We start from the raw sequence: 14,714 nt of genomic DNA on the forward strand, positions 1-14,714 counted from the left end.
GTTTGGCCCAGGGTGGGGCCCCCCATCGTCCTTCCCCTTAGCAGCAGCACCTTCTTGCCTGCGGACGCCGAACTCCCGCAGGAAGGTGGATCTGTCTGTCTGTCTAGAAGTTCTAATACGGATTTTCTGCCGGCCCTGAGCCTACCCGAAGTGATCCAAAGTGCTTGGCAGGATGCGGGGGGCTGTGAGGGGGCGGCGAGGCTGGCCTGGGGTCGCTGGGGACGCGCGGGGAGGGGCGGGGCGACCGCTTGCTGGGGAGGCCCCGCCCTCCCTGTTCGGCGTACTTGGCTGCAGAAGGCGCCGCCAGGGGCTCGGCTGTCGGTATCCTGCGCTCTCCAGGTGCGGATCCCGCTACCCACCCGGCTCTCTCGGCGCCCCAGACCCGGTAAGTCGAGGGCTTCTGCCTCCGGGCCCCTTGCCCGGCTCAAGGGTGCCCCAGTCAGGCGAACCTAAAGGGACTCCAGGGACCTGGTCTCAGCCCACCGGCGAGCACGGGGAGACCCCAGGCAGGAGTCGCGGCTACCCCTGTCGTGGGAGACTGGACAGATGGCTCAGCCTCAGGCCTCTTTCCCTCTGCCCTCTTCCCCTACTGGAGCTCATGCATAGAAACTCATCTCACCACCAGATAACTACAGCATTTCTCCGTTATTAGTGAATTACAGACGTTCTTGTAGAAAATTTGGAAAATACCTAAAAGCATCCAAAGAAAACAAAAACCTCCCCAAATGCCAGTCCCCACCTGGTTTCAAAGACCTCCAGCTCAGGCAGTACACACGGGCCTCAAAGAGAAGTTGTCGTTTTTGACCAGGAAGGTTCTGGGGCCTTGGCATCTTTCCGGGGAAAAGGCATGGGACACGGAGGACATTATTGATATCTAATCTTGATTATAGTGATTAGGGGAAATGTGCAACTTGCCAAAGAAAGTTGATCCAGTAGCAGCCGTGTGTATGTGCCCAATCCGTCACGTCTTGCATTGCCCCCCACCCCGATTTTTCAGACTGCTACATGTGAACTGACAGTATATTTTTGAGTCCACATTTAGGTAAGGAAGGAGCTCTCAGCTCCATTAATGAAGGGCCTTGTCAGTAACCACGGCTGTCATTTATAGTCACCGTGATGGGCAACTTGGCTGTGATCACGCTGTTGCTTTGATCCATGTGTGATGCCTGAGTGGCCAGAAAGCACCTTGACTCTGGTTTGTGGATTTCTAATGATGGGGCAGAAACCTGCTGTTTCTGTCTGTTTCATGCTCCTCATCAGTGGTGAGCTGAGGATGGGTCTGAGGAAGACATTCTGAGCTTCTAGAATATTCAGGTATGTTTTGCTTTTGATAGGCTGTTATCAAAGTAAATTGTTTTGAAAAGAAAGTACACTTTGAAGACATCAGAGAGACTCACTCCTGTCATCTCAAGTGTCTGCAGGCAGGGCTGGTGGGACAGTTTCTGGGTGGTTTGGGTGTTCTGGTAGGTGAATGGAACATTTATTCATTCATGCATTCATGCATGCCTGCGTCCTATGAATTTTTATTTTGCTCCGACCATAAACCAGACACTGTTCTGGACCTTGGGATATAAAGGAGAACAACACATGCAAAGATCGCCACCCGAAAAAGCTTACATTTCAGTGGGAAAGACAAACAACAAACAATGAACATAATAAATTTTAAAAACTGTATTATATTAGCAGGCGATAAGTAACTAGGGCAAAAGGAAAGCAAGACATAGGTTCCCGGGAGTGAGCGAGGAGAATGAAAATTATGCTATATTATTAGCAATTACTGACTGCCTTAAACCTTTTTAGGAATAAGCTGGATTGCAGATACATATATAATGATATTGATCGTATATTTTTAATATGCGAAATAAATAATACTAATAAAATAAATAATATAAAAATGGTTTACATTTTATTGTATAAAAATATGCTCTATAGGAAGAGGTTTTCATTTGGTTATCCCCCAGTTTCTCTCCAGAGTGTATTATACTTTATCATTTGCTCTCATGTCTACAGTGCAGTTGTCTTGAATCTAACACTTTGCATTCTCATTTACTCTGGCAAATCCGTGTTGAAACACTCTGGGTGCTGGAGTGGGGACAAGCTGAACTCCTGGAAGGAAATGCCCAGGCAAGTCAACCAATTATTACAATACAAGTAAGACAAGGTGCTATGAGGGGTCACAGAGGGTTGGGATCACTGGTGTGGGGTTCACACACAGGTTGTTATAGGAGTGGGCTTGCCAGTAGAATTTTGACAAGCAAATATGGTGGTCAGGCCTCTCTTGCAGAGACAGAGGAAAGCCTGGGGTTTGTTCCATACCTCACAAAACCCTGTGGTGTAGTCGGGGTAGATTCCATTATTTCCAGTTTTCAGATGAGAAACTGAGACTCCCAAATTAATTTGCTGAAAGTGAGAGTCTGTCTGGCCTCGTTCTACGTGACTTCAGCATTCCTCCAGAGTCTGGGAATCCTACTGTCAGTCAAAATGCTCGTCCTTTTTCTCATGTTGCGTTTGACTGGGTCCCTCTCAACACCTCACTGGTTCACATTTCCATCCTTCACACTCTGAAACCCCCTCTCTATCACCTATGGAGAGGTCTTGGAAGCTCCTGGTCCAATGAGCAGACTCACCCCATGCCCAGCAGGGTGGCAGCCCTTTTCATGTGGAGGACAGTCAGATGTGCCTCTGTGCAGGTTTCATCCCGATTCCTTGAGACCCTGACCACCTTAGTGACTCACTGCCTCTCAGGAGAGGTCAGGTGGGAAGACCAAGACCAAGCCAGCCAACTGCCCAAAGGCTTTGGGGACCCCTGTTGGCTCCTTTTCTGAAAGGAAGTAACTATATCTCCAGAATTTGGACACAGTGTTGTAATAATGACGCAGCTGACAAATTGCTTCTAAGGAAAATTGGCTCATTGGATTCTTGACTCAATATTGATTCTTGACTCAATAAAATTGTATTCATCCATATTAGGTTTATCCATAATTGTTTTTACCCTGATTCTGCTTCCTAAAACAAATAAGGCCTAATGATGATTTCAAGACCTGATGCTCTTTCGAGGAAATGCTAAGGAATGCTGTGAGGAATGATAGGAATGTTATCTGCCTAGATAAGGAAGCTAAGGTCCAGGGGATCGTGTGGTTTATCTAGGACTGAGCTGGAACTCAGATCCCTGAGCTCTGAATCTGACATCCCCCCTCTCCTACTCACCCCCAGAATCTGCCCCTCTCAGAAGAAAGCTTGGCCTGTCCAGTAATTGCTTAAGAAAGAATGAGAGGTGGCAATGCTGGGAAATCTGTTCTAAGAGCTTTTAGGCTGTTATCAGTGTGGAAGAAATGTAGAAGGCTGGTGTGTGCCAGGACAGTGTGACGTCACCCGCTGCCCCCTTCTCCTCTGGGGGCCTTACAGAAGCAAGGCCCAGGTCGGGGGAGGCCCAGCTGGTGTCCATTTACAGCTGTTAGCTCAGCTAGCAGCCCAGAGCCCTATATCCTGAGTGACTTCCAACAGCTCTGGGTCTAAGATTTAAAGAGAAAAAAAAAACATTGTGCTAAACTTGACTGGGGGCAGTGTCTGTGCCTCATGAAGAGTCTCAAACCCAGGCAGAAGCAGAAATTTCTAGACACTTCCCCCCCTTTCTGGGCCCTATAAGGCCAGTTTGAGAACGTTCAGCCAAAGTCTAAGCATCAAACTGGCTGTTTTTAGAGTAGGACCTCCCTGGTTCCTGCTGTGTCTGCTGCCCCAGCCCCCTATTCACTGTGCAAGGTACAAAAAACCTGTGGTGTCCAGGGGGAGAAGAACCTTTTTTGTCTCCAGGGGGAGAAGGGGTCTCCTATGGCATATTTAAATCAGAAGCCAGTCCCCGTTTGGGTAGACCCAGTTTTACAAGCAGCCGGTTCCTCAGTTCCGTTGAGCCTAAATAAGAATCCATTTCCTCTCTGCAAAGACCTGAGAACTCCATTTTCTGTGCTAATAAAATGTGAGTCCATGGCTAAATGATTCAATTTTAGATGTATTTTTGATAAGACATGACCTTGGGCTAGGCAGCGCTCCTCTGTGGAGCCCTGTGTTCTGTAGGTTGAAATCGTTGGATCAGTTGCTCTCCAAGTCCACTTAAGTCCAACAGTCTAAACCAGTGGCCACTAGGTAGCATTTTGTCCTTACAACAGAAGTGAACTTGGGGAATGGGACATAGGCCCCCAGCTGACATGCAGATGGGATATGTGCCGTTTACACCACGCTGACTTTTAGAGGACATTTCCAAACTCATTTTGAGACTCATTACACAAAAGCACCATGTGACCCAATATGTAGACCTGGTGGGGCACAGAGAGCATTTAGCAAAATCCATACAAGAAATTAAGCGTAAAGTAAGAAACGGATTATTCGTTAAAGTTGTGGACTTGTCATTTGAAAGGCAGTTAATTAACTTGACTTTTCTGGCCCAGCATAAAGCTCTAACAGGCTCGTCATAATTTAAGATGCCAGCATGAGTTAGGACGGGGCAGCTGAGGATATACTAAAGACTTGAGAATTTCTCATGAGATTACATCAGGGACGTGTAAACCCGAAAAAAGAAAATCTGAAAAGCAAACGAGATGGGACAATTATGCTATGAAATCATGTTTCTCTTCTTATAAAATTTTCCCCAGTATCCTGCAGCTTAAAAGACTGATTAGTCCATTTCCTAAAGTCCCACACCATAGCCTTGTCGTTCTCAGTCATGGCTACAAGTTAAGATCACCTGGGAAGCTTTGAAAAGTCCCAGTACCAGAGCAGAACACTGACCAAGGCCATCGCAGTCTTTGGAGGGGGGATCCAGGCATTGGTGTTTTTTTAAAGCTCCCAGGTGATTCTAGTAAGTCATGCATCTAAGAACTTGTTAGAAATGCAAATTCTCAAGCCCCACCCCAGACCTTCTGGATCAGAAACTCTGAGAGTGGAGGGAGGCAGTGATCTGCATTTTTACAAGGTGATTCTTAAGGGTGAGCAAGGCTGAGGATGGTTGGCCCGGTGGGTTTTCAAAGCAGATGTTTCTGGTTGCTTCCTCCAGCCACTGAGAAGTCCATCTGGTTTTAAGTAACAGATCTTCTCGGTCAACTCACCAATGTGAATTGATTGCAGAAGTTCCCCTTGAGGTGCTGTGGGTTCTAAACCAATTTACCTTTGGACGTTGCATGCCATAATTCTAGTCTCACGTGGTGCTGAAGCGATAAGGACACTCTAACGGTAATTGGCGGCAGGATTTCTTGCCAGTTGTGGTCATTCTGGGTTTTTGGAAGAAAATTAAATTATTCGCTCAAGGCCTGTTTTCTGGGGCAGGGTTCTATGTACTCATAAGTGGTTTCCAGTCATTTACAAAGAAAATATTGGCCATCACATTTGGAAAGGTCAGCTGTCCAGAGCCCCGTATCTTGAGTGATTTCTAGCAGACCATCAGCTCTGGATCTAAGGTTTTAAGAAAAAAAAAAAAAGTTACCAAGTGATTCCTATAGAATGGGGCAAAATGCTGGTTTTGTATAAGCGTCTGTTGCAGCTTAGCCTCTGACAGATCTCTGGGCACAGACTCAAAAGCCCCAGAGGTGTCAGGAAAGCCACAAACACGTGTATTTCTCATTCCCGACTGCTTCTCCACAACGTAAAGAGAGCCAGTGTGGTCAGCCAAAGGAGAGCCAAACCTCAAACCCCAAATCCCTGGCTGCTGTTCCTTAATGAGGTGGAAAAGCCAGCACCCTGACACTCGGGACACTCAGTAGGCACCACTGTGTACCTCTCACTATGTACCTGGTGAGTGATACAACAGCTGAAAATGGTGCTGTTTCTCCTTATTGGCCACAGGGAGAAACTTGGGACTGAGCTGGCCTGAGGAACCTGGCCAGGGTCGTGTGGCCGCTGCAGGGTCAGAATCCAAACCCGGCAGAAGGTGTCATTCTAACATCTTGAGTGCTCTCTGCTCCTCCCCGCAAAAGATGCCAGGCTGTGGTTCTGGGAGGGACACAGTTGTCCCTCCTCAAAAGGGACTTAGCTACAGCTGTGTAGGCAGCTCATGGCATCTGTTGATTAGATCAGTGGGCCATGAAGAATCAGACCCTGCCCGTCAAGAGGTATTAAGAAGTTCAAGGACAGCCCCTGTGTTGCTATGTGCCAGGCAGCCCCCTAGGAGGGCTGCAGGGACAGGGAAGGAGGACAGAGATGACAGCCATGCTGGAGTCCACAGGGGCATAGTGCCCTTCACGGCTGTGGTGTGTGTGGTGCTAACCCAGCCCCAGGCATCAGAGAGGCTTCAGGGAAGAGGTGAGAGCAGAGCTGAATTTTAAAGCATGGCGAGGCACCATTTAGGAGTTTCGTGAGCCAAGAAAGAGGGGCAGCCGTCTTTGGAGACGGGCAACGATGTGACGATGTATACGGGGTTCCTCAAGTGGCCAGCAGGGGTCTAGGCCAAGTGGCAACAGAGGACCAGGAGAGGAAGGCAGGGCCCCTCCTATTTAGGACTGAAATCCATGTTGAAAATGGGGTGCTTCACCCTAAAGGTGGGGAGGAGCCAAGGAAAGCCTTTGAGCTGGGCACTGACACGACAGGATTTGCAGTGAGGGTGACTCCAGTTTGGCTCACTGAGTCACCCAGCTCACTGCGGCATGGGGCAGGCTCTTCTAGGAAGGTCAGGTGTTGGGTTTGAGGAGCCTGGGGATGGCCAAAGGTAAATGAGTCCTTGGCAGGTCACTGGACATACTGTTCTGGTGCTCGGGGGGCACCTGGGGTCATGGCCATGTGCGTGAAGCTGAAGGAGCAGGTGCAGTGACCAGGGCGAGGGTGGATGGAGAAGAGACGAGGGCTGGCCGTAGAATTCTGGTGCAGCAGCATTTCAGAGATGGATGGAGGAAGCGTGCCCAGGGGAGGTGCCACGCGTCCTCGCCTGGCACTGGCTTCACTACAGGTTGGAAAATTAAGCCAGTTCTACAAAGAAGTAGCTCTAGGTCTAATCTGGAGGTTTCTGAGGCTGACATTTGTCCTGGGCAAGACAAGGTGTGACGTCACAGTCCCCATCCTAGCTGGGGAAGCCTGAGCACCGCCCCCCAGCAATGGAGATTGAAATTTCTCTTCCCACAGCAGTTCTGCTACAGAGTATGTTCCCAAACACACTTTTCACCCTAGTCCCAGCAGCCGCCCCAAAGGTGCTGTACTCAACTGCTTTGAAGGTCCTGAGAAACGAGTAAAACCACTTAAGTCTGATCGGCTCCTGGTGGCCCTTCCGTGTTGAGTTTGGAGTGTGGCCTCATCACCTGGTCCTGAGGATTTTGTTTCCCAGCAGGTACTGTGGGTAGAGGCCAGCATTTTCTCAAACAAAAATGAATAAAACCTGGCTTAGCTTATCGGTGATCCCAAGGCCACCTAGATGGGGGTTTCAGAGCACACGAACCCCCCGACAGAATGCCAGAGCTAACTTGGACAATTCCCAGGCCTGTTATACGGGACAGTGACATCCAGATTAAAATGGTAGGAAAACTGTCACCTTCTACTTGGCCCATGAGAGCCATGCAGGTGGGGGCGGGGGGCAAAGAGGAGGCACACAGAGCATAGGCTGGAACACTGGCCCCTGAGGGGTGCACTCGACGTGAAATCTCACAGAATCATCCCGGAGGCTGCCATGTGCTAGGGAGGGCTTTCCATCCAAACGATGCTCCCTGGTGGAACAGACCACCCATTGCACGTCACCTCCTAAGATGCCTGACAGCACCTCGGTCTGACCAGCAGTAGAAACCACCAGGCAGTCGCTGTATGAAATGGGTGATTTTCCTGGGTCCCTTGGAGGATAACGACGAGGCTGTTCCTCGCCCCATTGTTTAGGGAGTTAGTGGCACGTCAGTGTCCAGATGTGGGGGATGGGCAGAGAGAAGTGGGTGCGTATCACGGGCACCTTGCACAGTGGGGATTAAAGGCATGCAGTACACAGAGCAACACATGTGGGCCATAAAGTCACAGGGTTGAGGAGAAAAGGAAAGACAGAGGGAGATACATAACACGATGCCATTGACAAAATGTGTTAGTCTGCCATAACAAAATATCATAGACTGGGGGCTTAAACAACAGAAATATATTTTCTCTAAGTTTGGGAGGCTGGAAAGTCCAAGAAGAAGATTCCAGCAGGGTTTGATTTCTGGTGAGAGCTCTCTTTCTGGCTTGCAGACAGCCACCTTCCCAAGGTATCTTCACTTGGCAAAGAGCTAGATCTCTCTTCCGCCTCTTATAAGGCCACAGTCTTATTGGATTAGGGTCCCACATTTATGACCTCACTTAACCTTAATTGCGTCCTGAGGACCCTGCCTCCAGGTACAGTCACTTTTGGGGCAAGGACTTCAACGTATGAATGGAGGGTGGGGGACACAACTTGGTCCTTAGCATATAAATTAAAATGTACACGTACAACACAATGTCTATATGAGAGGAACTCCTTCTGGTGGTCACTTAAGGAGGTAAGTGATGGGAGTGTTGAATAGAAAGAAAAGGGAATCAATTTATCAATTGATCAAGAGAAGGTGTTATGCAGACCCAAGGTGGCACATACCGTGGACTGAGATTTAAAAAAATTGTGCGTGTGTGCGTGTGTGTGTGTGTGTGTGTGCATGCATAGGTGCGGGTTTTGACATACTCTGATTCCGGGTTGCACTTTTCTTTTAGAAAGTTTGCCTGGGAAGTTCGCTCTCCGGTAGTGGAACCTTGAAGTCCAGGATGATCCTGTCCAACACCACGGCCGTGACACCCTTTCTGCCCGAGCTGTGGCAGGGGACAGTTCCACAGGGCAGCAACACGTCTGGCCTGGCCCGCAGGTCCCCTGCTGACAGTGACGGGGAGCTGGAGGCTCTCTACATCCTCATGGTGCTCGGCTTCTTCGGTTTCTTCACTCTGGGCATCATGCTGAGTTACATCCGCTCCAAGAAGCTAGAGCACTCCCACGACCCCTTCAACGTGTACATAGAGTCCGACACCTGGCAGGAGAAGGACAAAGCGTACTTCCAGGCCCGGATTCTGGAGAGCTACAGGGCATGTTATGTCATTGAAAACCAGCTGGCTGTGGAACGACCCAACACACACCTTCCTGAGATGAAGCCTTCGTCGTGACCCCACAGCTGGTGAGACCTGGACAAAGCCTACTCGACAAGCTGATTTTTCTAATCCTTTGCCTCTTACACTCTTTATTGTATGGATACAATTGGAGGTTTTTGCTACTGTAAGGGGTGAGGGATGGATCAATAACATTATTTCTCTAAAATCACATTCCTTCTGTAATGGACTGTCAGCTGTTCAGCAAGATGTGTCCCTGCCTTGTTAATTTTAGCAGAAGCCCTGAGATCATGGCCTCTGAGAATAAGAGCTGTATTTCCCAGACTCCCTGCAGCTAGCGAGGCCACATGATGAAGTTCTGGCCAGTAGAAGTGGGAATGATGGGGGTAATTTCCAAGTGATCCTTGAAAAGGAAAGGATGTATCCTCCAGATCCCTTTCTCCTTTCCCAGTGGCTGGGGCATGGATGAGGTGATAAGCCAGCTTTGACTCTGGAACCCGACAGTACATTTATAGATGGCAGAGCAGTAAGAGTCTGGGTCCCGGGGCAATGCCACAGGACAGGGTCTCCCAACTTTCCTGGACACACACCAGCTCAGACTTTATAGGAAAGAAAAACTAACTCCAGTCTTCCTTAAGCCAGTGTTATTTTGGTTTCTGTTAAAGTAGCAGACTCAATATCCTAACTAATATACTTCCCTTATAGGACTGAAACCTAAGCCATTATATTTCCACGTTTGTCACAAGCCCTTTCTTGTTACAGGACAGTACTCATATCAATTCGACCCTCACTACGTGGCTCTGTTCTCCTCTTCCTTCCTGCCTCCCTCTTCTCCTGTGTGCCTACCTTTCATGAATCCCTACCGCCAAACACATATACAGACACACACACAGAAACACACACAGATACACACTCGCACCCACAGATGCACTTGTGCACACAGAGAGACGCACACACATGCTCACTTCCAACTCATGTATCCCAGTCTCAAAGGAACTCACTCCCTACAGAACTGAGACGCAGGAGAAAAAAATCCTGGTTTCAGAATGAAAGCTTCTCAGCTATCATGGCAGGAGGGAAGGGCCTCCCCATCGTTTCAAGAGCCTAGGAGAAGGAGTGGGTATAGACAAATGGAAATACATGGAACTGAGGTGGCAGGGCCTTTTGAGGTAATTGGTCTATTGTGATTGAATTGTGTCCCCCCAAAAGATTCATTCAATTCCTAACCCCTGGTGCCTATGACTGTGACCTAATTTGGAAATAGGATCTTTTCAGATGTCATTAAGTTAAGATGAGGTCATTGGGGTGGGCCCTAATCCAATATGACTGATGTTCTTAGAAGAAGAGGGAGATTTGGACACAGACATGTGGGGAGAACCTTTGTGGGAAGAACCACACAGACATGTGATGACAGAAGCAGAGATTGTAGTGATGTAGCCACAAGCCAATGATTAACGGCCACCACCAGAAGTTGGCAGAGGCAAGGAGGGATTCTCCCCTACAGCTTTCTGAGGAAGTACAACCCTGTGACACTTCGGCTTCAGACTTCTGGCCTCCAGTACTGTAAGACGATGAGTTTGTATGGTTTTAGGCCACCTTCTTTGGGATTCTTTGTTACAGCAGCCACAGGAAACTCATACACTGCCTCTCACCTCACCCCAGCGACAGCTGCTTTCCTCTCAGCCCTTCTTCTCCTCACAAGACAAGATTCCTTCACATATGAGAGATGGGGAAGGGGTTGGGGGTGGAGGAAGATGGTACCAGGAGGAGTTGCTCATGGCAGTAGAAGAAAGCCTCGTTAGCGTGACCTGACTTGAGGGTGTCACAGAGCATGAGCGCCCTTGGGTTTCAGCCTTCTCCAGCTATCATGGGCAGCGCTAGCTCTCTACGACGTCCTGAACGCTCGCCTGCTTGGGCATTCCTGAAGAGGGTGGAATATTTAAGTAAAATGCAGCTATTCAAAACCTGCACATAATATAAATTAAAAGTAACACATAGCATGTTGACCATCCTTAGATGGACAAACCGGGCCCAGCCCAACTCCAGTCCTTGTTTCATATAACAGACAGTGATTCCCTGGGTGTGCTTGGAGCAGGGTCTCAACATGTCTGGGGCAAAACCCCGACACAGATTACTATAGTCCTTGAGATGGGCGGTTCTTTTGGGTCATAGAGTCCTTTGAAAAGCTAATGAAAGCTAATGATCCCCCCACACACACACCCCAAAAATACACACACGCACAACATTTTGCCCACCATCTTGGCCATTCATGGGCCACTGGAAACCCACTTGACTGCTGTGTGATTTCCCTGCTTTTGTTTTCAATTAGCAATAATCGCGCCTCGGATAAACCTCATTGGCTACGATACTGCCACTGCGCAAAGCTATTTCCCTGCTTTTGACAGACACATATCACCCATATTGAAGGAAAGGCAGGCCGGGAGCTGGGGTGTGGAGAGGGAGCCAGAGCACATGTGACCACTATATGATTCATAGTGTCACCCTGACTTTGATGTTACAGACCCAGGACTGGCTCCTTATCACCATTTCACTCTCCCTCACTGAGATTCCTGCAGCTTTTCAGGCAGCGGGAGCTCCCTTATCCTGCCTGTCCTCGAGGGACCAGCCAGCCATGCAGCTCACTTCCCCACACCCCTCAAACTTCTTACAAGCTGCAAATTTTCAAATGCTTATTACATGTTTAAATTGTAGTTTAACACATATAAAGTGCTTGCTATGTCCAGGGGCTGTTCTGAGCTCTTTAAAAATAGAATCTCAATGTTTTGTATTCAATAGTGTCTGTATGTATTGGATAGGGCAGCATGCCTTTTGAAATATTAATAAGATCTTCTTTGAAAACATAACGTCTTTTATCATGATCTGTGGTGTGTGTTCTCTGAATATCACTATACTTTTAGAAAGTGGATGTGGGTTCTTGGGGGCTCTGATGAGGCAGCCCCAGGGGCTTGGGAATAAGGATGTCAGATTGCCCATGGATAGTTCAACCCTGCGTCGACCCCGATACCCACATATAGAAAGCAACAGAGCAAAGCCCCAGATGAAAATGGAGGCAGACTGTCGAGCCCCCTCCTTCTAAGGGGAAGGCACTTTTGCTGCTGAACTTAATGCATTTCCAGCTAGCCAGAAATGTGGTGCAGTCTTGATGAACTTGAGGGTTGTTTTTTTTAAATAGGCTGGAAATCTGGATATTTACTTGAAAGCTCCTGATTTTTAAATGTGGGCAATTATTAGATTAGTGCAAAAGTAATTGTGGTTTTTGCAATTATTTTTATCCCTTTAAACCACAGTTCCTTTTGCACCAACCTAATAATTCAATTATTTTTAATTATGTGGGCCAGACACAATATAACCTAGAGCTGAATTCTGCCCGAAGACCACCAATGTATAACCTCTGCTTTAAAGAGAAAGAACAGCTCCAGGCCAGCCCTAGGCCATCATGCTTGATAGAAAGCAGAGCCAGAGAGGGGACGCTGCATCTGAAGGGCTGCCCTGCCTTGGTGGCAGAAGAGGCGAAATCACTGGCAGCACTCTCCCAAATGTGGTCCTAGCCAGTGGACCCTCAGGTCCCAGCCCTGCGATGAGAGGCTGCATCAGGCTGCCTTCTCCTGGCATCGTGAGGACATCCCATTCATCTGACTCTCCCTTTGGGACATCAGACCCCTCACTCTGTCACTCTAGAAGAGTGTGTCACAATTCTGTTCCTTAGATTCTCGGAACTAGTGGTGGGAGCCTGCCCTGGAGTGATAGACCCACTATGTGCAGGCAAATCAGGATTCTGAGCTGACGGTGAAATTAGCCAACATTCACACCTCAACTGTCCTGGAGCGACCTCGCCTGGCTCGGCATGGCTTCAAAACTTCTCCAGAATGATATGCAATTCATTGGATAGTTGACTTTGATGAGCTCGCTCCATCAAGGTTCACGACACCATTACCTGTCTAGTTAACTGTCACTTAACTGCTGAGGAAACAGGCTCAGCAAGGACACACTCAAGGTCATTGCTTGTTTAAAGGAGGAAGCCAGCAGGAGCTCTGCTTCTGGAACTTCTGGCTCTCACCTTCCTGCAGCTGCTTTAACAGGCCAAGGCCTGTGAGTGGGGAAAGAATGGAGGGCTGTGCTCGGAGGTGAAAGGTAATCAGTGTTGGCCACAAGAGCAAAGACTTACTTACTAGCCATTGTCACTCCAAAAATTTTTAATTAAAAAAAAAAAAAAAAAGAGCAACGACTTTGTCACCACTACAAAGGAGAGGGGACTGTGAAGTTACTGATTTTATTCTTTTGTATACACCAACTCAACTTGATAATTTTATAGGATATCACTTAGTAATATCAGACAACCTTTTTTCAAATAAGATTCTATACCATCTGCACTAGTATATATTCAGAGGTCTGCTTAGAGGGACATGAGGTAGTCCATTGTATGAGCCAAGCCATTAAAAAAAGAAGGGAAAAGAAAAGAGAGAGGAAGGGAAGGGAGGAGAGGAGAGGAGAGGAGAGGAGAGGAGAGGAGAGGAGAGGAGAGGAGAGGAGAGGAGAGGAGAGGAGAGGAGAGGAGAGGAGAGGAGAGGAGAGGAGAGGAGAGGAGAGGAGAGGAGAGGAGAGGAGAGGAGAGGAGAGGAGAGGAGAGGAGAGGAGAGGAGAGGAGAGGAGAGGAGAGGAGAGGAGAGCCAAAAGGAAGCCCAGTTTCAGACTGAGAATACATTTTGATATATTGCCTTTGCACTGGCTCTGAACTTCATTCTCCCATCATGACACTATGGTAATTCAACAGTAGCCACAACAATAGTTAGAAATAAGCTGAAAAGTAGTTATGGATTTCATAATCCTTGAATTCCAGGCAAGGCTGTGTTGTGTGCCGACTAATGTATGTGGCTCTCTCTCTCCCTATCTTTAATCCACATCAGTAGATGACTTCTCCGTGGGCACAAATGAGATGTAAATACTAAGTTAGACTAAGGGAGATAACCAAAGGTTAGGAGGGCATGAGGACAAAAGAAATGTACAGAAAGCTATGAATGGATTGATAAGGAGTGGTAACATTGTTAAGTAAGCAGGCTCATTGGACAGGTAAAGCAAATCTAAGTACCAAAAGGAGTCAGGAAGTTTAGAGCAATAGCCCCCTCATCCCCACTCCACGTGCATTAGCGCGACTGTCTACTTGAGGTCAGTAAAGCCAGAGCCTGGTAGTTGCAAATATCTCCAAAACTACTGGGTTTCTTCTGCCATTCTACGTGTAGAGGCAGGAACTCTGGGTGCGGCTGCCCCCTGGTGGTCATGTTGAGGCTACTTCTCAATGCACGCTGCGAGAGCCCTGCGCATGGGAGCCAAGGGGCTGGGTGGGCTTTAGACATTCTCAGGAGACTACACTTCTATTCCCTTGTCAAGTCCAGGGAGACAGGACAGAGTAAAACCTAGAAAGAGAGAAGCAGTGTTCTGGAAGCGTGTTGTGAAGACCTCTTCTGAGCAGGGAGCTCAGAATTCTTGGGCCGTTGCTGGGACACCCCCAACACCTTCCTTTGTGCTGGAACCTGCTCATCCCCCTTCCTTTTCCGGGAATAACTCTTTGTCATCCTTTCCATCTTGGAAAACAATCTCTCACCCAGACCTACATCCCTTTCAGGTCGGGCCGGTGACCACCA

General features: G+C 48.2%; 1 protein-coding gene and 1 pseudogene across 2 annotated transcripts; one reads left to right on the top strand and one right to left on the bottom strand.

The window, feature by feature from the left end:
* Window positions 1-264: 264 nt before the first annotated feature.
* KCNE1 (potassium voltage-gated channel subfamily E regulatory subunit 1) lies at window positions 265-11,933 on the top strand. Of its 2 annotated transcripts, XM_074325674.2 has the most exons (3): window positions 292-385; window positions 1,109-1,314; window positions 8,671-11,933. In XM_074325674.2, the coding sequence occupies exon 3, from the start codon at window positions 8,722-8,724 to the stop codon at window positions 9,109-9,111; it is 390 nt and encodes a 129-aa protein (XP_074181775.1). In that variant the 5' UTR covers window positions 292-385; window positions 1,109-1,314; window positions 8,671-8,721; the 3' UTR covers window positions 9,112-11,933. The 2 variants fall into 2 exon arrangements, with proteins under 2 accessions (XP_019585826.1, XP_074181775.1); XM_019730267.3 differs by lacking the exon at window positions 1,109-1,314 and having other exon boundaries at window positions 265-385.
* LOC141568147 (U4 spliceosomal RNA) lies at window positions 11,364-11,440 on the bottom strand (annotated as a pseudogene).
* Window positions 11,934-14,714: the final 2,781 nt, after the last annotated feature.

Source organism: Rhinolophus sinicus, chromosome 17 (genome assembly GCF_057876585.1).
Source record: "Rhinolophus sinicus isolate RSI-liver-muscle chromosome 17, RSI-T2T, whole genome shotgun sequence".
Lineage (NCBI taxonomy): Eukaryota > Metazoa > Chordata > Mammalia > Chiroptera > Rhinolophidae > Rhinolophus > Rhinolophus sinicus.

Coding starts and splice junctions, on each gene's coding strand:
- KCNE1 (XM_019730267.3), top strand. CDS start 8,722: ATGATCCTGTCCAACACCACGGCCGTGACACCCTTTCTGCCCGAGCTG.